Source organism: Castanea sativa, chromosome 6 (assembly GCF_040712315.1).
Source record: "Castanea sativa cultivar Marrone di Chiusa Pesio chromosome 6, ASM4071231v1".
Classification (NCBI taxonomy): Eukaryota; Viridiplantae; Streptophyta; class Magnoliopsida; order Fagales; family Fagaceae; genus Castanea; species Castanea sativa.
Window position 1 is genome coordinate 17,041,345 of NC_134018.1, and position 24,112 is coordinate 17,065,456.

At 33.5% G+C, this 24,112-nt stretch overlaps 1 protein-coding gene and 1 long non-coding RNA gene across 7 annotated transcripts; one reads left to right on the forward strand and one right to left on the reverse strand.

Moving 5' to 3' along the window:
* Positions 1-1,539: 1,539 nt before the first annotated feature.
* Positions 1,540-11,173, forward strand: LOC142641775 (uncharacterized). 6 transcript variants are annotated; one of them, XR_012845464.1, is made up of 5 exons: positions 1,540-1,893; positions 1,993-2,202; positions 4,637-4,801; positions 4,902-4,955; positions 10,759-11,173. It is a non-coding gene; the product is annotated as an uncharacterized LOC142641775 (long non-coding RNA). The 6 variants fall into 6 exon arrangements; XR_012845468.1 differs by lacking the exon at positions 10,759-11,173 and adding an exon at positions 6,886-10,751 and having other exon boundaries at positions 1,639-1,893; XR_012845467.1 differs by lacking the exon at positions 10,759-11,173 and adding an exon at positions 2,527-2,607 and having other exon boundaries at positions 1,639-1,893; positions 4,902-6,642.
* Positions 11,174-11,953: 780 nt separating this feature from the next.
* On the reverse strand, positions 11,954-20,331 carry LOC142641776 (G-type lectin S-receptor-like serine/threonine-protein kinase At4g27290). The gene is made up of 7 exons (XM_075816253.1): positions 18,999-20,331; positions 18,681-18,797; positions 15,530-15,687; positions 15,249-15,459; positions 14,882-15,119; positions 12,385-12,535; positions 11,954-12,281 (listed from the first exon to the last, which is right to left on the reverse strand). The coding sequence occupies exons 1-7, from the start codon at positions 20,314-20,316 to the stop codon at positions 11,988-11,990; spliced, it is 2,487 nt and encodes an 828-aa protein (XP_075672368.1). The 5' UTR covers positions 20,317-20,331; the 3' UTR covers positions 11,954-11,987.
* Between the last annotated feature and the right edge of the window lie 3,781 nt (positions 20,332-24,112).

Genomic DNA, 24,112 nt, shown 5'->3' on the forward strand with positions numbered 1-24,112 from the left:
CACCTAAGAGTATCTAGTTCCTCTAATCATCTCTTTTTCTTAGAAAAAGTGTATTTGTTACGCTCTTAAATTCTTGAGCTCATGCCTGACGTGGACGGAGAAGTCGCCTCACCGCCACCGCACTTAAGTGGCTTGTCTCTTGAGATCAAACCCACACTCACCGTGAAACCATTGGTAAGAATCTTGAGTTTGAATCGAAATTGAGAGAATCAAAGAGATTCATTTTTGTATCACTTTGTTTGGTTATTTGTTGAGGCTAGATTCTCTTTTTGGTTTGTTTAGTTGCTGAGAAAATCTAACAAATCATGTTTCCTCATAAATTTAGAAACTAAATGGTATTGTTGAGAAATCTAGTAAACTCTCTCTCTCGAAATCTAATAATGATTAACTAGTTTGATTTACGAATTTTTCTTGGCAACCAAACACAAGATATGTGAAATGTATTGGATCTTTTTTTAATTTCCTTTTAAATCTTTTTGGCTAGATTTCCATTCTGTCTTTGATCCATACAGTGCGTATTAAAAAATTTGATTTACAAATTTTTCTTGGCAACCAATTACAAAATATGTAAATTTTATTGGATATTTTTTTTAATTTCCTTTTCATTCCTCTTATTAATTATTTGAGGCTACATTTTAATTTGATGTCTTTGATCCATAGAGTGGGAATTTCGGTAAATTTCTTTTGAGTGTGGTAGTTTATAATAAGTTCTTGGTAATGTTCTTGTAATTATTTATATAAATCAAATAATGGGTTTAATGGGTGGGTTGAGTGATTAAATGGGTTGGGTAAATAATGGTTATTTAATATTGGGTAAATTACAAATTACACCCCTAAAGTTTGGGGGTGTTTAGATTTTACACTCTAAATTTTAAACCTTCAAAGTACGAAATTTAAACACCCCCAAACTTTAGAGAGTAAAATCCAAATACCTCTAAAATTTAGAGAGTAAAATCTAAATTCTAAAACATTAGAGTGTAAAATCCAAACACTTCCAAATTTTAAAGGGTAAAATCTAAACACTCCCAAACTTTAGGGATGTAATATGCAATTTATCCTTTCATATTTATTCAAATGGGTACTAAATGGGTAACTGGTAATTAAGTACCTAACCAATTTATAACCCAAGCCGCCCATTTGCCGCCCCTAACCCTAAGCACTATGAACCGTTCAAACTGAGATTTTTTTGTACCAAATTCCAAGTAACGGATGTTGGAATTTCCTGTATTGAAGAACCCCAAGATAAAGCCTCCATCTTTAGAGACCAAGTTTGTGCCTATAGTACTCACTGTCCCTGAGGGATTGGGATTGGGTAATGCTGTCAGCAACATCAGAGAATACAAAGTAAGCTCTTGTTTGAAAATTTTGGGAAGCATTTGTTATGCACATTTTCAGATGTAAAATATTAAAAGTGGATCTTATCGTATTATTCACATATTTAAAAATTATTTTGTTATAATATTTCTAATTTTTAGTTTTCAGCAATAATTTCTATCAAAACGGACCTATATATAAAAGCAAAAGATTTTCACTACAATTAAGGTTGTATTGCCACCTTGGAAAAAAAAGGCACTTAAAAAACTGACACGTCTACACCTTTAAAGGCCAAAAACCCGATTGTTACATTGTTTTAGGCCAGATCGGTGAAAAGAAAAATATAAGGAAAAAAAAACAGTTTGTAAATTGTGAGAGACTGAGTGACAATCTGTACAAAGAAAGAGAAGGAGAATGAGAGAGAGCGACTGATTGGAATTGTTTTTGGTAGAAGAGGAAGAATAACCGCTAGACTGTTAAGTTAATGCACCATGGATTGAGAGAGGGGCGCCACCACAAGTTCTGCCATCACCGTAAGCCTCCAGTCCACCCACTATCAGACTACCAGAATCGCTACTGGTAAAGTTTTGTTTTAAATTTAAAATTTTAGGGATTTTGGTTTTTATTTGGAGAATCAATTGGGTGTTAATTATGATTTAGATTGGTATTTTGGGTCAGATTTGGTTTTGATTAAGGGATACGAAGATAGAAGAACCAAGCAGAGATCGTAGGCGCCAAGAGAGAGAAGAAATATCTAAGGCCGGCCATTGTCCATTCCCTCACTAGACTTGGACCGCCAAAACCACAAGCACACAGAAAGAAAAAACTATGGACCATCAACACTGTTAGGCCATATATCCACTGCCCAAATCATCAGAATTGGCACTGGTACAATTTTTTTCCCATTTTTTAGATTTGGCCGTTGGGTATGAAATGTTACTTTTAATTGAGTTTTTTTGTTGATATGTTTAGATTTGATTCGTTTTTATTTCGGGTTTTTGGGTTCTCTATCAAAATGCTTGTTTTCTCAATTTTAGATATATGCTTTTGTTTTGTTTTTTAGATTACAAAAATCATTAAAAATATTGATTTCAGTTTGGGTACTTCTGTTTCTAATCTTTACAAAACCATTGAGATTAAATAAGTATAGGATTGAAATCATTGGGTATTTCCATTTCTAATATTTATGTTCCTTTTTTAATCTTATTTTAGGTCTTTCTGCCAGAACATCATACACCCAAATAGAGTCTATAAGGCGTAGGCGCAGAGAGACAGGCCATATACCTGTAACCAGTAAAGTTATTGTTTTTGGTTTTTTTTTTCCTTTTCGTTTTCAAATCTGGGGATTGAATATGAATTAGGTTTGAATTTCTTGGCTAGATTGGTTTAGATTTATTTATTTCAATTAGATTTGGTTTTGAGTTAGGATTCCATTGGCATGCCACTAATAGGTAATTTGGCTGGTTGTTAATTTTTAACATTTTAAATTATTGTTGTGTTAGTTCTAGCTTGAATTAGATTGGTTTGGTTTTGAGTGATCATTTACGAAATTCATTACAATTAGTATTTTTTCTCTTTTGAAAATTGAGACTGCTAAGTTTTCGAAATTAACCGCACCGATCAACTTTGCAATGCCTAAGATAGTAATCAATATATAGCCTATGTGGTCTATGGTGCTACTCATTTTAGTGATTTTAGATGGTCTTTGTTAGAAAGTTTGTTTTAGATGGAGGCAAATCAAGTTGAGTTTGAAAGAATTCAAACTAGATGTCTTTTCCGAATTTGTTATTGTCTTCTCACAAGTTGTTTAATAGAATTCCTAAAGATGTGTTCATATAGCATGATTTTTGTTCCACATAAATTGGTTCCTAAATCCATACTAGAGCTTTCTATCTTTAGCCCCCCAAACTTTTAAATTTTAAGTTTGGAAAGATTCTCCCCCTTGCTAATTTTTTCAGGTTATTTATAGTGTACAATACCAGTTTTACTATAATATGGTTTTAGATTTCAAATGTTTTATAGACATGATTTCAACTTAGTCATTAAAAGTAGAAGATCTGATAACTTGAAATAGTCCATTAGAGAGATTATATAAGTCATTCATATATTGAATGTGAGAGGCAGAGAATCTTCATTAGTTTTGTAGATAACTATGATTAAACTCAACATAAGAAAATGTTTGGGCATGGGATTCTTTAAAACAAATTGTGATGCTCGTTGTTGTGTAAGACAAGAAAGCTTATGTAACTGTTAAAATTTTGTTTTGTTATACTTTGAATGTGTTGTTAGTGGTGCTCTCTCTCTCCCTCCTATTCCTTTTCTTCTTTGATGTCCAACTGTTCTTCATTTTTTTTCTTTTATCTTTTTGCATTTCATAATTTAGGGGCTGTGGTGGGTCAGTCTACTGGTTTTGTAGGTGACGAGTTAAATACATCTTCTAGGTGTTTCAAAAAAATCATGATTTGTGTCAATTGTCCCAAGTTTCCTTCCTTCCAAAATATTTGGTTTGCAATGCCTATATTCTTTGTTATTATATCTCAAGAACTAGTGACTTACTTTTAAAAAGAAGCCAATGTTGTCTATGAAAGATTTCAAGCCCAGATAGTGTTTTAGTTGATAATCAGCAACATGGCGGGTAGCATTAATAAAAATGAGAGAGTGAAGAGACTCGGTAACGTGACATGGTCATTGGAGTAGGTGAAAGACTTCAAGAAAGAGGAGAGGCTAATACCCACATTTGCAAAGGGAGTTAAAAGTATTCTTGACCACATTAAATATTTTATATTGCGTAGTGAGAATTGAGGATTTACTTTATTTGTTCAACTTCATGCAACTTTTAAATTTATATTACTGCAAGCATTTGGTTTTACTTTCACTCCATTTGGAGATGATTGGAACTTTGATCAAGACAACATGTTTATACAATGCACTAAAGATACATTGGGTGTAGGTTCTAACAAATGGCTTTAGCAAGCTTGGTTTAGATCCAGGCAATCAGAAGGAATGCTTATGCTTTATTTTGATAATGTGAAGTTGTGACTAACTTATATCTCTTGCTTGAGGTATCTAGTGCTTTGTAAGGAGCTAACTTACTGAAAGCAAGGCTTTGAATTTTTAAGGAGATTTTAGAATGAAGTTTAAAACTTAGTTTTTAACTAAGATCCTTGCAACATTTTTTCTTTGAGAATGCACTTGAAATTTTAGTCTCTTTAGTTTCATCAGTTTATTGTTCTCTTCATTCTTCTTATTTCAATTTCATGTTCACTCTCTGAATTCTATTTGGTTTTTCTTTTCTTCCTTCTTACTTATTTTTTTCTGCAAGCCTTCTATGGCAGTTGTTGAAAAGGCTGAACCGCAAAGATGTACGAGCTGTTGAAATTAAAAACCATTTCGGAATGAAGCAGAAAAAATTTGGGGCTTTTAAAATAGCAATGTAGAGATTTGAGACTATAAAGCAGAGAAAGATAAACCAATGTTTTCACACATGGTTAGATTGCCGAAATCGTTACCTGTAAAGTTTTGTTTTTAATTTTTAAAATTTGGGTGTCATTAATAATTTATATTTGGGTATTTTGGCTATGCTTTAGGTATTTTGGTCTAAATGCAATAACTGCCTGGTTTGGAACGCCCTCCATCACTAAGTAAGTTTTCTCTTTATATTTTCATACCTTGAAGTTTAACCTATTTGAATTCTCATTTTTCCCTTAGCCTGGCAAACTTTCTTCCCTCAACTGTTATACTTCTAGAACTTTAAAAATATATATATTTATATAATTAAAAAAATTAGAAAATATACATGAATTGTGCATTAACTTTGATATACGTTTAGGTGGTATCCATAAATGTATTTCAATTAGAATTGGTTTCTACTTAGAGTAGTTCTTTTGATTTGGTTTGGTTTTGGATATTTGGATTAATATGGCTTTGGGTAATTTGAATTGGTAATTAAGATTTAGATTTGGTCTCTGATTAGTTAGCTATGCCCAATAAGTTTCCTCTGAATATTATTATGTTAGTATTGATTTCCAGTTTTCCACATCTTTGACTTTTTTGCTCGCTCTATTTCAAGTTCAAGAAAGAACCATGTGCCCCTCTCCTCCCTTCGCGTTAATTTCTTCTTCTTTTTGTCTAAACACTAGGTATTTTTTTATATAAAATATTATCTTTTTTTTATGTAACAAGAGCGTGTATCAATTTAAACAAATACCATTTTCTATGTTTAATTTTCTTTTCTATCAAACAAAAAGTTTTTCATCATTTCACCTTTTCACGTCCAACCAAATTCACATAAAGAAGTTTCTCCAAAAAAAGAAATTCACATAAAGAAAAATTAAATCCTTTCTATGTCCACCATTTTCTATTCCCCATTCTTTCATTCCCATTCTTATCCTAATTTTCCTTGCATGTCATCATCATTTACATTATCCTTATATTGTGCACGCCCTTGTCACCTTGGGTCTACAACACGTTAAATTTGGGAAGGCAAGTCACCATTGCGTTGATTTACTTCGGTGAGGTGCTGGTGCAACGTATGTTCAGTGTTTGAACGGGAATATACATGTGGTCAACAACCATTTCACGCAATGAGAGATGTACGTTGTTGGTGTTTAGGGCTTGTTTGGATCACCATGATTGTGAGTGATATCACTCAGTTTTCATCGTTGAGTTTTCAAAACGCATGGGTCCTACCAAAAAAATCTTGTTTGGCTTGGTTTTTGGGCGATGTTTCCATCACTCAAAACTCAAAAATTTGAGTGATAGATGATGGGAACTGAAAACAAAATTTTGGTGTTTTCAGTTTCTAAAATATGAGTTATGGTGGCAAAAGGTGTGTTATGTGATTGAGTTATGTGACCAAACAAGAATTTTGGAGTTTTTAAGATAAAGTGAGGTTTGTGCTATGAGTTATGGGTTTTGAGTTTGAGTTTGAGTTATGAGTATTGAATTATGAAAACTAAGTTATGGCCAAACCAAACGAGTCCTTAGTTTCTGGGTTTTGCTATCTGTTGCTCTGCTATACCCTAACGCCAATAATTGTTATAGGAAGTAACTTAGAGTGCACAAGATTCAAAACTGAGGGAAAAGATGAGTAACAGCTATTTCACCAACGGTCATATGTCAAAGGCCAAAACGATGCCATTCTACTTAAATGTATGGCAAAACTACACTATTGGTCCCTGAAGTTTACCCTGTGTGCACAATTGGTCTCTCAAGTTTGAAATGAGCATAATTAGTCCCTTAAGTTTTAAAACTGAGTTGTATTGGTCCTTTTACTAACTGCTGTTAACGGTGTTATTTATGTGGCTAACGGAACAATGACTTGGCATTTTTTTAATGATGTGGCATGTTTTTAATTAAAAAATTACAAACTGAATTTACTTGTGAGAAAAAATATTCACAGGCACCAAATTAAAAAAAAAAGGAACTTTTTTTTTTTTTTTGACAGAAGTGATAGAAAAAAAAAAAAAACTTTCTATCTGCTGTAAAAACTTTCTTTGTGCGTTGTTTTTGTACCCTGCGAACATTATAATCACCCATATAATAATCTGATTGAAATCAAATCAATTAAAGGGGATGGAATATGGTATAAACGTACTGTGTCAATTGAATTGCATCACCTTGCGTTGAGCCTGCACTACTTGAATTTCTTCGATCTGGAAACCCCTGGCTGGTCTATTGATGAGAAGGGATTCCATGAAGTTGAGTTTACAATAGCTACTGGGAGCATGGAGGTGGAGACAGTAGGGTTATGTTTGTTAAACAAGCAAATACATCAAATAAAATACTCGGAGGATTGGGATGATGGGACATAGGCATAGATTGTGAGGAATCCAATCAAGGAGATTTTTTTTTCCTCATCTTTTACCTTTGAGTTATAATCTTCTTCCTACCATTATATAATCTAGTTGTTTCTTCTTTTCTTTTCTTTTTTTTGGACATATACTAGCATTTCTTTTTCTGTTTATTTTATTTTATTTTGGGCTAAGCATATGTAATGCTCTGTTAAACAATGCACAAAAAACTTTCTATAGCAGATAGAAAAAAAAATTTCTATCACTTCTGTCAAAAAAAAAAAAAAAAAGAGTTCCTTTTTTTTTTTTTTGGTGCCCGTGAATATTTTTTCTCACATGTAAATTCAGTTTGTAATTTTTTAATTAAAAACATGTTACATCATTAAAAAAATGCCAAGTCATTATTCCGTTAGCCACGTAAGTAACACCATTAACAGCAGTTAGTAAAATGACCAATACAATTCAGTTTTAAAACTTAAGGGACTAATTGTGCTCACTTCAAACTTGAGGGACCAATTGCACACACAAGGTAAACTTCAGGGACCAATAGTGTAGTTTTGCCTAAATGTATTGTGTTTAATGAAGTGGTGAAACGGTAATGTTTTGTATTAGTCAAAACTGTGTCATTTTGTCAGAACTGTGTCATTTTGGACTTTGGTTCTCTTCTTCGTTTAGACTTGTTTCCAGAAATGCTCTGCTTAGTGCTCAAGTCCGGTGTGGCTTCAAAGTTGTTCTTCAAGCTCTGGTTCTTAGCTGTCAACCCGAGAATTACGGATAGTTAGTTATAGAAGTTGTTATGAGTTTGTTAGAACAGAATTTGTTAGAAGGTTCTAGTTTTATCTAGTCAATTGTATATAAATAGAGTGCCTTGTAATGTATGAGTCAAGGTTGCATAATCAAAAAATATCTTAATTCAGAAATCTCTCTCTCTCTCTCTCTCTCTCTCTCTCTCTCTCTCTCTCTCTCTCTATATATATATATATATATATATATGTGTGTGTGTGTGTGTGTGTATTACTACTACAACTGTTATTTTCCGCCATTGTTGAACCTTTTGCAAGCTCAAATCTTTCAATAATTTTTTTTTTTTTTGGTTGTCATTGTATTTCCATTTTTTTTAATTTAGAATCAATGTCACTTATTTATTTATATATTGGTAGATATATATATAAATTTGATTTGGATTTGTTCATTTTCTTCCTTTTCAAGATTTGGGTTTTGCTTCCTCAAAAAATGATTTTTTTTTTCTAATGGAATTTCAGCTTTAAAAAACCCCCAAAAAAAAAAGAGTAAGAATAGCATGAATGACTAACAATATTATTTGTACTAGTCGCAGACCTGCGCGATGCACAGGAAAATATGGTATGACTAAAATTAGTGATAACTAAAATTTTATTTTATTTTAAAATAAAATAAAATATTTTTAATATTTTTTTAATTCTGCTGTTTGCCACGTGTGCATTTTTCGTCTCTGATGTAACGGCAAGGACCAAAACGGGAAGTGTTTTTCAGGATAGGGACTAAAAGCGGTAAAAATAAAATCTAGGGACCAAAGTGAGAAACGCCTGAAAATGTAGGGACGAAAATGTGATTTTCGCCTATTTTTTATTGGATAATTATTGAATTAATATATTAGATTGTATATTATTAAATATTCAATATGTGTTATTTGAACTTATGTTTAAATTAGAAATTTTTTGTAGTGTAACAAAATATATTTTGTAGTCAGGTATTATATATAGTGAGATATATATGAAAACACAATGCAATAATTTTTTTTTTTTTTTTAATTGATAGTGTGAGAGCTATTAGATCAAGTTGTAACTACATATAATTTGTTTATTACTATACAGATGTATGTGATTTAACTCTTATAGATATATTTTTCTAAAAAATATAGATCCATGTTTCTTTCTTCCTCACAATTGAAACTTAGTGAAAAAGTAAATAAAGATAACTATCCATTAGATCATTATCAATAAATCATATATAATAAAGTGGAAATATAAAATAAAATACAAAAAGAAAAAAAAGGAAAAGCTCCTTAAGTATCTATACATAAAAACATTAATAGCATAATGATGCAATAAGTAAATTATTTTTTATCTTATTCTCTATTTCGCATTTTTAGTAAAGATGATCAACTAAGCAAAGTAAAAGCTTACCAAGAAAGTAAAGATTAACTAAAAATTTGATGGTGGAGATGATAATTATTTGTAATAAAATTACCAAAATAAAAATAACAAATAGATTTGAGAAAAACATATAAGATTTCTAAAAGAAATTTTACCAAACACATGGGATGCAATAATACAAAATTACTATCCTGAATATTTTTTTTTACTTTTTTGATACTCTACAAATAAAAAAACATTATTAACTTTTTGTCAGAGCATAGACTATAGAGCGATTACAAAATAACAAAAAGTCAGGAACTTCTAGCAAAAGGGTTTCTATACAAAATTCCAGTAGAAGGGAGAGTAATAGGCCCTCCACTTTTTTTAAGACATAGGGGATTATGAAATTAAAGACCATACATCTTTTGCCTACCTTTTTCTTTTTCGTAAATTCACATTACCAAAGAAGTATATGAAGCTAAAAACATTGTGAATATATCTCTGTTCAGCGGAAGTCCATTGGTAGGCACATTCAAATTTTTAGCCATGTATATTTTGTTTTGATATAAACTCAAATTTCTATTTTTTTTAAAAAAATACATATTAACCCAAACTAAAATTCAACCAAAGCTATAAGAGTGATTTGTGATAGGAAATTTAAAAAATATAACAAAAAAATAAATTAAAAAAAAAACCATCAACCTAAATTAGAGTTATAAGAAAGAACAATAATTGAGAGAGAGAGAGAGAGAGAGAGTATACTCACAGTTTTTGTGTGGAAAAAAAATGGATTGAATCAAATAAATAATATCAAATTTATACAAAATAAGATGGTGAGAAGAAGGGTTAGAATATAAGAAAGAGAAAATGATAAAGAAAGTTTAATGGTAAAGTAAAGAGTAGTAAGGAGATAAAGAGGCAAAGAGGGAGGGAAAAGGTTGAAGGAAGAGAAGACGAGTTTTTTTCTTTTTTCTTTAGAGTAGGAAGATGAAAAGTTTAAATATTCAATTACTTGAAATTAGAAAGAAGAAAACGAAAAGTTGAAATCAATTTGGATAGCTGAATATAGTTAAATATTTGCATCTAATGAATAGTAACGTTTGTAATGAATAGTAAACATGTTCATATATCCACTAAATGATAATGAATTATTTGATTTTAACAATTACTTGAAATTAGAAAGAAGAAAATGAAAAGTTGAAATCAATTTGCTAAATAGTCAAATATTTGCATTTAAAACAAATGAATAGTAACATGTTGAATAGTAATGAATTGCTTTAACAAGTTTGTCCATTAACTATATTTAATTATTTTATATAGAATAAAATAGAAAAATCATAAAGGAAAAAAAAAAAAAAAAGGTATGATATGGCTGATGAGGTGGCTCAATAGGAGTACAGCAACATTAAATTCTACGTCTCAACTTTTAGATATATATAGATTTGTGAATAAAATGTTTGTTTGCTTTTGTGTTTCAATATGACATTTACAATCTAACACAAATGAACCTCTCAATTATGCATTTCAATGTGAAGGTATATATATATATAGTGCCAATAAAGATACTTAATAGACCTCCTAGAGTTGAGGATGATCACGAAGATGGGTGCGGTGCCACTGGACACGTTGGATTGCGTGGACACATGTCCATATCCTGATGTGTCCAGTGGCAACTACCACTGAACACAAGCCATTCCCCACAAAAATAGTTTAGTTTTGTCAAAGAATGTTGGAAATAGTAGCTTTCAAGTTGCGACACTTGTAAATGCTATTGCAGGTAATGTCCTTTACCCTTTGCTTTATGTGAAATATGTTGCTACTATAAGTACTTTTTTCCCTGTAATAAGTTTGTAATATTTTTTTCTTTTCCCTCTCTTTCTCTTGTTTTCATGACGAGGATTTTTCTCATTTCTATAATCATTGCTTGTCAATTGAAAGATTCATTTATAATGTGGAAAGTTTAGACTAAGTATGCGTTTGGATACGCGTTTCATGCATATCCAACGTTTGCGTTTACTTTTTTTCTTTTTTCTTTTGAAAAGTGTGTTTCAGCCTTTTTGTGGGTCCCATGCACTATTCACAGGACCTATAAACCTCTTTTTTCAACAATTTTTTCATTAAAAATATGTCTCACGGCACTATTTTTATATTAAAAATTATTTTGCTATAGTGTTTTTAGTTTTCAGTTTTCAGCAAAAAAAAGGTATCCAAACGCATCCTTATTTATCATTTGTATCACTTTTCTGAGTTTGTTTGTGATAAATTAACAATTCTCTAAAAAACTTAAACTATTAGAAAATGGTAAATTTAATCATTTAACCATAGATCTAACACTCTCTCTCATATGTGGGCCTAAATTCCCCCTTCAATAAGTGAGGCTCAGAAATAATAAAAGGTACTAGGAAAACACCAAATTTAATTTGTTTGCTTAAGTGCCAATAGGCAACCTGTTGATCTCCTAATCCTTACCTTTTTTCACGAAGCTCCATTACCACTAGATTTAACCAGCCACTTTAAGGGGGAGAGATTTTTAAATGACAACTTTGAAGTCTCAATCAAATTACTTCTTTCTTCTTTAAAAAAGTTGGTTAAATGGATTATAAGTAGTCTGAAACCTCTTAAATATTGAAGAAGCCATTTTAAGTCTTTAAGGTTCAAATAAGACTCATGTCACATTCTTGGAGAATATAAATGTGTACAATTTGCAAAATGTAAAATATTAATCACAAAATATGTAATATAGTCAAATTGATATGACGCTTGACTATCGACCATCTAACAAGGTAATTGTCATTTCATTGGCTGAGGATGATTGATTCTTGCTTGATGAAGGTGATTTTTTTCCCACATAGAAACCCGGCTCTTTGGGTTCTAGTAGTGAACTCTCACTATGCAACATCATAACCACAAATGACATGTTAGGCCGATCCTCATGATGTTGTTGCAAACATAAGAAACTAATATGGAGGCAACGTTCAAGCTCCGACAGGATGCAAGAGTCCTTTAAGCAAGTATCAATTAGCTCCAAAGTCCTTCCTTCTTTCCATGATTTCCAGGCCTAAAACATTTGAAAATATCTTGTAATTGTTTGTATCATAATATGTATACAAAAGAAATAGAGAAAAAAAAGGAAAAAAGAGTTAAATCTTTTGAGAACTCACATGTCCAACAAGGTTTAGACTATATTCTGGATGGAAAGACCCTCGATTTTTCTTTCCACATATTATCTCCAACAATAATATTCCAAAACTAAAGACATCAGATTTTACTGAAAATAAGCCATCAATGGCATATTCGGGTGCCATATAACCACTGTAAGAATGGAAATCTTTGATTAGAAAATTTTTCAATAACAAAACATGTTAGATATAGGCAAAATTACACTATTGGTCCTTGAATTTTACCTTGTAATAGGAATTGGTCCCTCAAGTTTTAAATGTACATTACCAGTCTCTCATGTTTCAAAATGAGCACTATCAGTCTTTTACAAACTTGGACCAACCAAAATAAAACAAATCAATTAAAAATTCAAGTCAAATCCATATCTGTAAAAAAAAAAAACGAAACAATCTCTTTTATATGTCATTCATCCCTCATATCTTTCCTTCCTCTATCCCAAATAAATCACAACCTTCTCTCCATCATCAACCTCTAACCCTTCGCCATTCCTATATCTATGGAGCTCTTTGGACCAAATGAGAAGGTCTTGTTTGGGTTGAAGAAGGAATTGAGTTTGTTGATTGTGTCAGGAAGTCAAAGTCGGAGCATATCTCAGTGAGGATGCTATTGGTCTCCTCGATGACTCTATGACTAAACCCATAGGTTCAACTATGGAAAAGGGTGAAAGAGGTGGATATCCATCATGATCTTTGATGGCCATGATCGATGAAGGTTAGGATGTGTAGGTTTGGGTGAAGTGGAGGATGATAGAGGAGATGATTGGGAGACTCTATAGACACCACATTTCATTTTGGCCTTTATCTGAGAGCCCCAACCCCAATGACAAAGAACTTAACCACTACAAAAATGATCAACATCATATATGAAGCCCAACAACAAACAAGCCTAATTTGTGGCCATAAAATTCCCAAGTCCTAACCCAAAAATCTTTTTCTATCCCAATTTGCAAATTTTCCCAAAGTGGCGTATGCTAGGAATTGGTGGCGTATGCACCAATTTACCAACGTACGCCAATATGGGACAGCAAGCCCCATTTTACTCTTTTTCCATTTTGGTGAGATTTCGGGTTAACCAACCTAATCAACGGGTTGGCTAGATGTCCCATTGAAACCTTACAGCCTAAAAATTTCCCTAGAAAAATCACTCGAAAAATTGGAACCCATCAATCCAAACCCACTACCAACCTCCAAAACCAGCCACCACACCCCAATTAAAATCAACACAACCACAAAAAAAAAAACCCACAGCAACAACCCAAAAAAACCACCACCACAAACAACCAACAACTTAAGAAATTCACTTCTTAAAACCCATCCCAAAAACACAAACAAATCCAAAAAACCTTAACTCACAGATCAAGGAGACATTCGGCGGCATGGCGTGACGAGGTGGGTGAGGCAAGGTCGCTAGTGTAGTGATCTGAGGCCAGCAAGGCCATCGGCTTGGCGAGGTGATGCTGCTGGTGTGGCCAAATGAAGTGACCGGGTGGTGAGGCTGAGAGAGAGAGAGAGAGAGAGAGAGAGAGAGAGAGAGAGAGAGAGAGAGAGAGAGAGAGAGAGAGAGAAGAGAGAGTGATAGAGAAGAGAGAGACTAGTCTAGAGAATAAAAAAGAAGAAGAAAGAGAGAGAGAAGAAAGAAAGGAAAGGAGAGGAGAGAGGAAAAATTATTATAAAAAAAAAAGAATTTTATTATAGCATTTGTGACAGTATTGTTCCAAATTTGGAACAGTACTGTTCACCCATGCCAAATTATTTGGCATTTAGAATGCCTCATGTAATAGGTTTTCTAGTATTGGTGTGCCAAATGCCAAATATTTAGGCACACTTGATGCTAGTGCTCTTATATGAGCTCTATTTAATCTCAGATTTAGTAACAATATATGACGGCCAACTATGACTAGGAAGGCTTGGGGTGTTCCACCTCTTCCCATCATGTACCCTAACTCACGACTTAGTCTAGTAGGTAGACCTTCATCAAGTCATTCTTTGGTTCCTTAACCTACAATTAGGCGGCAACTCCTCCATCTCTTTCTTTAAGATGTTTGTGTACTCTCGAGCTAGCGCTATCTTTGGGTTCCAATTGCTTTAGGGAGATAGAGTATTGCATACCTTGCCTTCGCAAGAAGCAATCGACATGGACACAAGTCAAAAAGGAGGTATAACCCATGGCACTCCATAGACTCTAAAGTGAACAGCGAAAGAAAAATAGCATTCTGTTATTTTTGGTGAGTTGGAGATTTTATAGTTTTTTAATTGAAGTGGTTGCTTTTTATTGGAACAACTTAGTTAAAGACACCAAATTATTTTTCAGTTAGCCACATAGGCAATAGTACTAAGTACGGTTAACAAAACTGACTAACAATACTTATTTTTTAAACTTGAGGAACCAATAGCACTCACTTGAAACTTAAGGTACCAATTGTGCTCACAATGTAAACTTAAGAGACTAATAGTGTAACTTAGCTTAAAGAATACTTACTAAGTTCCAACCACTCTATTTGTATTTCCTTCAATTTGATCTCCACCAAAGGACCTAGCCATGCCGAAGTCAGAAATTTTTGGGTTCATCTTACTATCAAGTAAAATGTTACTTGCTTTTAGATCTCTATGTATAATCCTCAATCTAGAGTCTTCATGAAGATAGAGAAGCCCGCGAGCAATCCCACAAATAATGTTGAAGCGCATAGGCCAACCTAAAGTATTAGATCTCATCTGATCTGTCAAGTTTCTTATTTATGTTAATACTAAACTTGAATAATGAAACAAGAAATTGAAATTTCTTTAAAGAACAATAAAAAATCTTCATGAAGTTTGGCAATAATTATAAAGTTTTGAGAAGTTCAAACCAAAAATGAAGGAGTCCAAGCTTCCATTGGGCATGTATTCATAGATTAACATTTTCTCCTCTCCTTCAATGCAATAGCCCAAAAGCCTAACAAGATTTCGGTGCTGTAATTTGGCGATCGACATAACTTCATTTTTAAACTCACTCAATCCTTGTCTAGAATTTCGTGAAAGCCTTTTCACAGCAATTTCTTGTCCATCTGCTAGTATACCCTAAAAAATCACATTTGTAAATAGATTATATTGATGTTGAATATGATGTGAATTGGTCTATTAGAGTTACCTTATATACGAGTCCAAAGCCACCTTCACCAAGCTTGTTATTGCTTGAAAATTTGTTAGCGGCAATAGCTATTGTAGCTAGGCTGTAGAATGGGAGCTCAAGGTCTTCATTTTGGCCATCAATATTCTGGTCTATCATCCCTTTATTCTTCATTTTCTCTTATAAGAGCAAGATGTGTTTCACATTAAACATATGAAATAGAATATGGCAACTCTAACTGATTAGTTTGGATTGAATGCACGTTAGTCCAGCCTAAACTATAAATTGATCATAAGCCATTTTAACCATCACCAAATGGAAACCTTGCTCTCTTCACTATGCTACTCGAATAGTGACAAGAAATAGTTTAAATTACATTTTATGATTTTGATATCAAAATTGTAATTACCGTTGTCACTTAATAGAAAATGTAATACTCGAATAGTGACAAGAAATAGTTTAAATTACATTTTATGATTTTGATATCAAAATTGTAATTACCGTTGTCACTTAATAGAAAATGTAAGTCCTCCTCCTTTGGTTATAGCCAACTCATATAGGTTAGAATTAGATGAGACAATAATGTTAGAGCTTGGTAGGTGTCGTCAAAAGATTGAAAATAAATGACAACGTTTTTAGTCTATGTATATTTGACATGAGATGACATGAAGGACTACATATAAAGAGGTAGAATGCAAGAGGTGAAAATGATGTTAAAATACAAAGAGTTTTATGTGTATATGTGAGAGATGAAAAGTCTTGAAATATTGAACCAAAAGATACAAAGAATATTTATTTTTTAATTAGAAAAATCTTGAAACATTGAACCAAATGAAACAAAAAATCAATATTTAAGTTGTTCTTATCTCTGATGTGGCACTTGAGAATATTTCAATTCTCTTTGCATAAAATGCACCACTTGGCAAATTCTCATGTTTTCTCACATGAGGTCTTTACTATTATATATAAATATATATTAATAGGGAAGTTAAATCTTTCATTTCAAACCACAAGCGAGGTGTTTCTGCTAAGCAATTGACACCTTATGCCCTAAAAAGGTCATCATTTTTTACTCTTAAAAATTGTGTTACTTTGATATAATGTTAGTATTACACACTTTTGTACACATTCAGGTTAATACGGTATTGGAGCTCCTATTTTAATCCCTACATTTTAAACTCTTTCTCAATTAGTTTCTATCGTTATCTTAGTAATAGAAATTGTCTATGTAGCACATAGTGTATAGGTGGCACATTAAATGCTGCTAAATACTAATATACACACACACACACACACATAAAGATGAAAACACTATTTTGGTCCTTACATTTTGGGGTCACAATCAATTTAGTCTCTACATTTAAGAATGACAACGAGTCGAGTTCAAGACTGGTTTCTTTATACTTGAACCCGCCCCGCGGGCCGCCCCCGTTACCCGAACCCGCCCCATATAATAAAGGAGCTTTTTTAACCCCCAACCCGCCCTGTTGAGTTCCGCAAGCCCTATCTCGTCATGCCACTTCAGGACCAATCTAAAGGCCCCTAAACCGAACCCAAAAATGAATATACACCCAAAAATGAATAAAAATAATTATAACATAAGCTTCATTTTCTTATATATGGAAAATAAATAATATTAAACAAATTTATATCACATTTAAATAATGCCAGCATTTTAAATTTTTTTTTTTTGAAAAAAAAAATTAATTTCTTGATTCTAAAGGAGAAAAGAAAAGAAAATTTGAACAGAAAAAAAAATCATAAACCCAAAAAAATAAAGAATAGAAGAACCTGAACCCGGAAGAACAACATGAACCCAGAAAAATTAATTTCTTAAATTAGAATTGAAGATTTGAGGTCAAAAAGTATCAACTTTGTTGGGTTTGCTGGTATGTAACTCATAGCTTCTTGGATTGACTTTGCAAACTATTGTGATTCAAAAAATTAGAAGGAAAAAAGCAAAATTATCCGAAGAGGAAATCCGAAGAAACGGTTAAAATCGAAGAGAGCACAAGTCAGATCGCTCAAGTGGGTCCACGAATTTCAGTGGTAATGGTTGATTTTCAAAAAGAAATATTTGCAATCTATGAAAGAAGTAAGATTTCAAGCAAAACCAAAGCAAGAAAACCCAAATCAGAACAAAATACCCACAGCGTGTAGCAGAGTTTATTCGCTTAACTTTGTGGACCTGTGCTTTCCCATCTCATAAATTAACAACAACAAAAAGGTACAGTTTGACCAATCTGATGTACGGAGGGATTCAAAACATTGCATCAAATGCTTTTCTTCTTCCTAGTTTATCGTTCAATTTGGCGAGCTGGCTTCCAAGGCAAAGGTTTTGTTTTGCTCTAAGTGGGTATGGATGAAAAAAAAATAGGGTATAACACAGAATATGTTCTTCCAAAGATGATGTTGAGCTTGGATTGCTGGGTTATTTTTGTGTTTAGGAGAGTTGGTGATTGGTAAATATGATTTTTGTGTTTTGGTGTTGGTGTGTTCGGTAACTTTGGTTGCTACAAAAATGCCAGAAAAGTTGAGAACATTTTTACAATTTTTTTTTCTTTCTTTAAAATTGAAAATTTTATTAATTAAAATTATTTTTTAAATTTAAATGCTAATGTGGCTTTATTTGAATGTCAAATAAATTTGTTTAATATTATTTTACTTGTCACGTATACTTAAGTGAGCCAAGAGTATAATTTGTTTGCCATGTAGGCATATTTTATTACTAAGATGAGGGTAATAACTAAATTTACTGCAAGTTGAAAATAATATAAACTAAATTGATTGTTACAAAAATGTAGAGACTAAATTAATTGTGATCCCAAAATATAAAGACCAAAATAGTGTTTTCCCTTATAAAAAATGTTAGAGTCATAAGATATCTTACAAATTTCTTTACAAACTAATAATACGGTGAGTAGTAATTGGTAAGTAAAAAAATTTGAAAAAAAAAATTTTAAACACCAAAAATTTTAATTTCTCAATTTTTTAAGATAGAAAAAAATTTTAGGAATCCCAAATTTTCTTGTATTTTTTTGAATTCTGACAACCAAACAGAATCCTGGACTAGTGACATGTTTGACTTGCTCAAAAGCAATCAAGAGCAAACTCAATTTTTCTACTTCACCGTGTTATTTTTTCCAAAGTGGGTCAAAGAAAGTAATATTACCTCTGAAGTTTTTCCTTTTGCAAATGCAGTAGGCAATCAAGAGCACCCCGAAAACTACGGCAATGGCAATGGCAACGGGAATGACTTTTTTTTTGTTTGGAGAGACTTCCTGGTTGACTTAGCAATAGAAAATCGAAAATATTTTAGATGCAGCAGACTCTAATGCCATAAAACCAATGGAAAAAAAGATGGAACGACATGGTCAAAATCTCTTAGTAAAATCTCTTACATGGTCAAAATTCTGTTGTATCTAACAAAAAGAGAAAGGCATTATTTCAAAATACGAGTTAAAGAGCAACCAAGACAATAGACCCATACCTTTCTTTGAAGCAGGCATTCGAATATATACATCCTGCCAAGTAGCATCCTGCCAATTAGCATCCTGCCCGCCATCTGCAACCTTTCTAATATCAAGTAGATCTCCATACCAGATGGCGCAGCCACTTCCTCCATCTCTAATGTCAGTGTTCGAATAAGCCATACAAGAACAGTTGTTCAAACATTTGACCTCGCATTCGCTAAGATTCATACTTTCGTTCACCCAAGAATACGTGGTATCTGGCAACTTAAGCCCAACAAATTTAACAAACTCAATTTTATCTTTATCCACGCAGCTCAAATTCGTAGTGCGTATACATCCCTTAGCCCAGTTGTCTGGGTTCCATCTTTCTGGTGACTTAGGCTTAAATCCCTCTACGCATTGGCAGATAGGTGAGTCACCAATGATGCAATTTCCATTAGCACCACATAAATTGTAACTGTCACATTTGTCTTGTGGTACAGAAAAGTACGGGATCCATTTTTTATCTGCTTCGATCCATATGTAGCGCTCGTACACATAAAAAGTTTGGTTCAAAACTGCTCTTGTGATTAGAGACTTGTTAATCGTGTGGTACATGAAGTATAACTCGTCCTTGTTGGAGACAGCAGTGAAGTTATAGACTGGGTTGGCCTTTAACCATAGTGCACCACTGAACCTAATGCCATTCCATGGGCCAGTCCGGCCGTATATCTTGGAGCCATTCTTCATGACTATCTCAGGATAATTATGAAGTTCAATCCCACAACTCAGTTCTCCAGGAGATGGATCATCTGGACTCTTCCATGCAGTTAGGCGCCTTTCCAGACCGGTCCTTAAGTCCCATCCAAGTTTCATCCCTGGTAGCCATGTATCAGAAGGATAGTCAAAGCTTTGCCACAAATAACTTTCTGGGTTTTCTTCATTCTTTTCTCTTAATACTAGATTTCCTGAATCTAAAAGCTCAACAACTGGACTCCCTGCCTCTTTTGTGGAATTCGCCGACCAAACAACAGTCCTATTCTGGCTGAGAAGAACAAGACTACCTGAACTGTTTAACATCAACACGCCAGACGAGTCTCTAATTGGATTGCCCCGGTTTGCTACCCAAACAACCGTTCTAACTGGGATATTGTTGTACCAAATTCCCAAGTAACGGTTATTGGAATTTCCTGCACTGAAGAACCCCAAGGCAAAGCCTCCATCTTTAGAGACCAGTTTTGTGCCCTTACTGTCACTGAGGGATTGGGACTGGGTAATGCTGTCAACAGCATTAGAGAACACAAAGTAGAAAAGAAATAAACTGGAACTCAAAAACACAAAAGCAGAGACGTCCATTGCTTTCTGTTCTTGGAGCTCTTAGTAGCCAGTATGTTGATGTTTAGACCCATTAATATTATAATGAGCAAAGACTAACGTCAACATAGAAGGTCATGCGTGCATTGACTCGAAAATTCTACATTTTGTCGTGAACAATAATTTCCACATTATGTAAATTCTTGTTTGACTATTTTTTGACAAAAGTAAATTCTTGTTTGAATATTTTGGGAAGCGTTTGTTACGCACATTTTCAGATGTAAAACAGTATGGGTAAGTATACTGTATACATGTGGAATTTTAGCTGAGTGGGTTTGGTACAATGCCTCAAGTAAGAGAAATTTTTTATAGAGATTGTAGCATTCTTTGTCCCTGAAGCCACGTGTCACTCATATTTGTTAGACCAATTAAATACAACCCACTTCGAAAATAAAAGAGGCTTTTACATGAGTTGCTGCTTCGCTATGACTCGTATCTCTACATGATCATACCAGTGGATCGACCACTGGTTTAATATGAGATCACTTCAAGCTGTTGTGGTCTGGACCGTCTGGTACAGGATTTTTGCAATGGCCAATATATTTAGCCAATTAAATAGTTACAAATTGTTTCAACCATGGAATCACCATAATCTTCAAACAGAATCAACCATTTTGAACAAAGTTTTTAAATCATGAGTCAAATAATCAATTTGGGTGCTCATTTTTAAAAATAGTAGAATTGATGGAAATTTGGTTTGAATAATGACTTTAAATCCACGAGGGGTCTCTTGAATTTATAAGATGATTGAGTTCTGGAATCCACCAAATAAAAGCAATAAATAAAGTATGAAATTTAAGGAAGTGTTTGGTACTGTGGTTTAAACAACAGTTTTCAGTGTTTAAACAATATTCCACAAATTTTCACACACTTTTTCACCCACACATATTTTCACAAAACAACAATACCGTTATTAGAAATCTCTTACTAAACAGACTCTAATTAATCTAAAAACTGAATTTCCTTAGATGCTACAATGCATTTAAATAGCTAGTAAAAAAGAAAACCTAGGATAGCTATAAGAAAACACCCAAAAAACCCTAATTCGCACTAATCACGTAATTAAGTGGCAAAGTAGTAATTTTTACCAAAAATAGAAAAATTTAGACAATTTCAAAAATTGAAACTACTATTTTTAAGGAACATCCCCAAAATAGACGGGACTGTATTCTGAATTTCAAATTAAAAGTTATTAAGGAAAACAAATATTATGTATTATGTTAATAATATATATATTTAGAAACTAGTGAAAATTTAGTTGTTGCATTTAAACAAATCTTAAGCGGAAACATTAGGGTGGAGCTCATTTCGAAAAACCTGAAGGGAGTTTGGTTTAATTTATCCTTCTTCTTTTTTTGACGAAATCCTCTAGATCCTCTCTTTGTTAAGCTAAATACAGATGGCAGTGTGGATGATAATGTTGGGTAAGCATTGGTGGCATATTGGATCACGGGATTCACCCTTATCATTTGAGCATCAACAAATACACAAACTGAGTTATAAACCATTAATCATCAGACTTGGTCTCTTCACATAACTTGACAATTGGGTTACAAGAGTGTCATATCGGAATTCAGAAACTGATTTTGTACTAAAATTTATCAACTCTAATGGTGTTTTTCCTCTTATTTAGGCATCGTTAGTTTTGGATTAGCAGGGAGTTGTGGATGGGCCATAGAGTACGGTACCTTAAGGCATGTACCATGGGAGAAATTATACAGTCCTTTGGTAGATCACGTCACTTGTCTACCATTTCACTAAAAGACTCTCACTTGTTTAAAATTGCTGAGTCAGTAATCAATTTCTGTTTTAAAAAATTTTATAACTCAGCAATTTTAAACAGGTGGAAGTTTTTTAGTGGAATGGTGAACCACATCACTTGTCCACTATGAGAACCTTATAATTTCTCGTACGTTGGGGTCAACCAATGTGACAACCTTCAATAATTTTAGAACTAGACTCTTTCACGTACTCTTATCCCACAAACGCAATATGCCATATAGAATAATTATGGAAAGAAGTATGGTAAAATTTGTCATCCTAGAATAACTGAAATCATGACTTATTTTCGAGTGTGTAAAGATGTGCAACAAAGTAAAGATGTGCAACAAAGGTGTAATAAGGAATCAAATTCTATAAAGACTTGGGTTTACACCTCCAATAAAGACATGTCATCTATATATCTATATATAATATAAAAGCGAAACTTTTAACTTTTATTAACCACTTCTTATTACGTCACATGGCTACATAAATTTGTGCCACATATACATTTAAAAAAAATTAACAATTATGCCTTTTGATTTTTCCCGTTAAGTTTTAGTTTCCACTCACCATTTTAGATAAGATGTATATATTAAAATAAAAAATTGTCTTTGAGTAGAAAAGTATTAATACGGCGTAGGAAGAGAATGAGAAATCTGAGAAAAAAACTCATAAGTTTCTTGTGTTTTTAAGAAAGATGAAAGAGAAGAAGTTACCAAATGAATATAAACCACTATTTATACTTAAAGGATTATGACCCTTCGATAGGCACATTTTCATTCAATATGCACCATTTCGGTCAAAAAACACATTTTCATTCAATAGACATATTTTCAATAAATAAACATGTAGGGGCATTGGGCCCAGTAATTTACCAAGGATGGCCCAACGAAGTCTTTTGGGCTAGAAACCCAAATCCGAAGACATCAAAATGATCTTGGAGTATCTGAATGTCCAATTACGTCCGAGGAGTAGATTTGTCCTCGGATTGTTAAGCCGAGGACATAGGAAGAGAGGTTTAGTGTCCCCGGGCTATGTTATAAAGAATCCTATGACTACGGGAATACACAGTACACGTGGAGGAAAATAGAAAGAGCGGTAGAATATCTAAGGTAAAGCTGCTACCACCGCCCATACATTAAAAGCTCTGTAATTGATATACTGACGGCATAGATGGAAAGATGGGACCTGAGCATGAGGTTTGGAACTTGGTCCCTGACCCCAGTGGACTCTAGGGAAAAATTGATGGGACAAGTATCCTAAACTAGCATTGCAACGATGAGGTGGAAGATGATGAAGAGAAGAAGAGGAAGTATAAATAAAGGGGAAGACCTATGAAGAGAAGGGGGCTTTTTCGGTGAAGTAGAAGGTCAATAGTATATGATAAATCGATATTTGTATCCAACATTAGAAAAATACCATTATAAACCATCCTTGGATTGTGTCCGAGGAGGAGCTTTCAGTTATACTCTTGCAAATAACTCTTTATTTCGTGTCATTGGGCCTGAAGCCCGTTCTTTTCCTTGTTATCTAAAACCATCTTTAGAATCTAGATTCTAAACCCATCCTCTACAAATTTAATTGTAAAAAAGGCCCTTCAAGCCCATTTCCTTTCATTCATAGATTGGGAATTTGAATTGTGTCCTTACAATTGGCGCCGTCTGTGGGAATTTAGTCTTTAAGGAAATTTAGAACAACATGGTAGGATCAGGACCACAACGCAGCACGGAGTTCGTAGGCTCCCAGCGTGAGGATCATTCCTTGCATCCTGATCACAGAGAGAACCGGGAAGGTAGTGTACATACTATGCACACTATCAGAAGTGCGAGCCGATCACAAGGAGGAAGCAGAGTTCCTCACGAGAGGAATGCTAGGGCCATGCAGAAGGAGATCGACGGCCTAAAGAGAAAATTGCGTCACGAGAGGCAAAGGCGAACTCCTTCGGTCTCTGACCCCTCTTCGGAGGGATCCGAGGATGACAATTACGGGCAGAGATCCAGAACTCCCCCGGGTG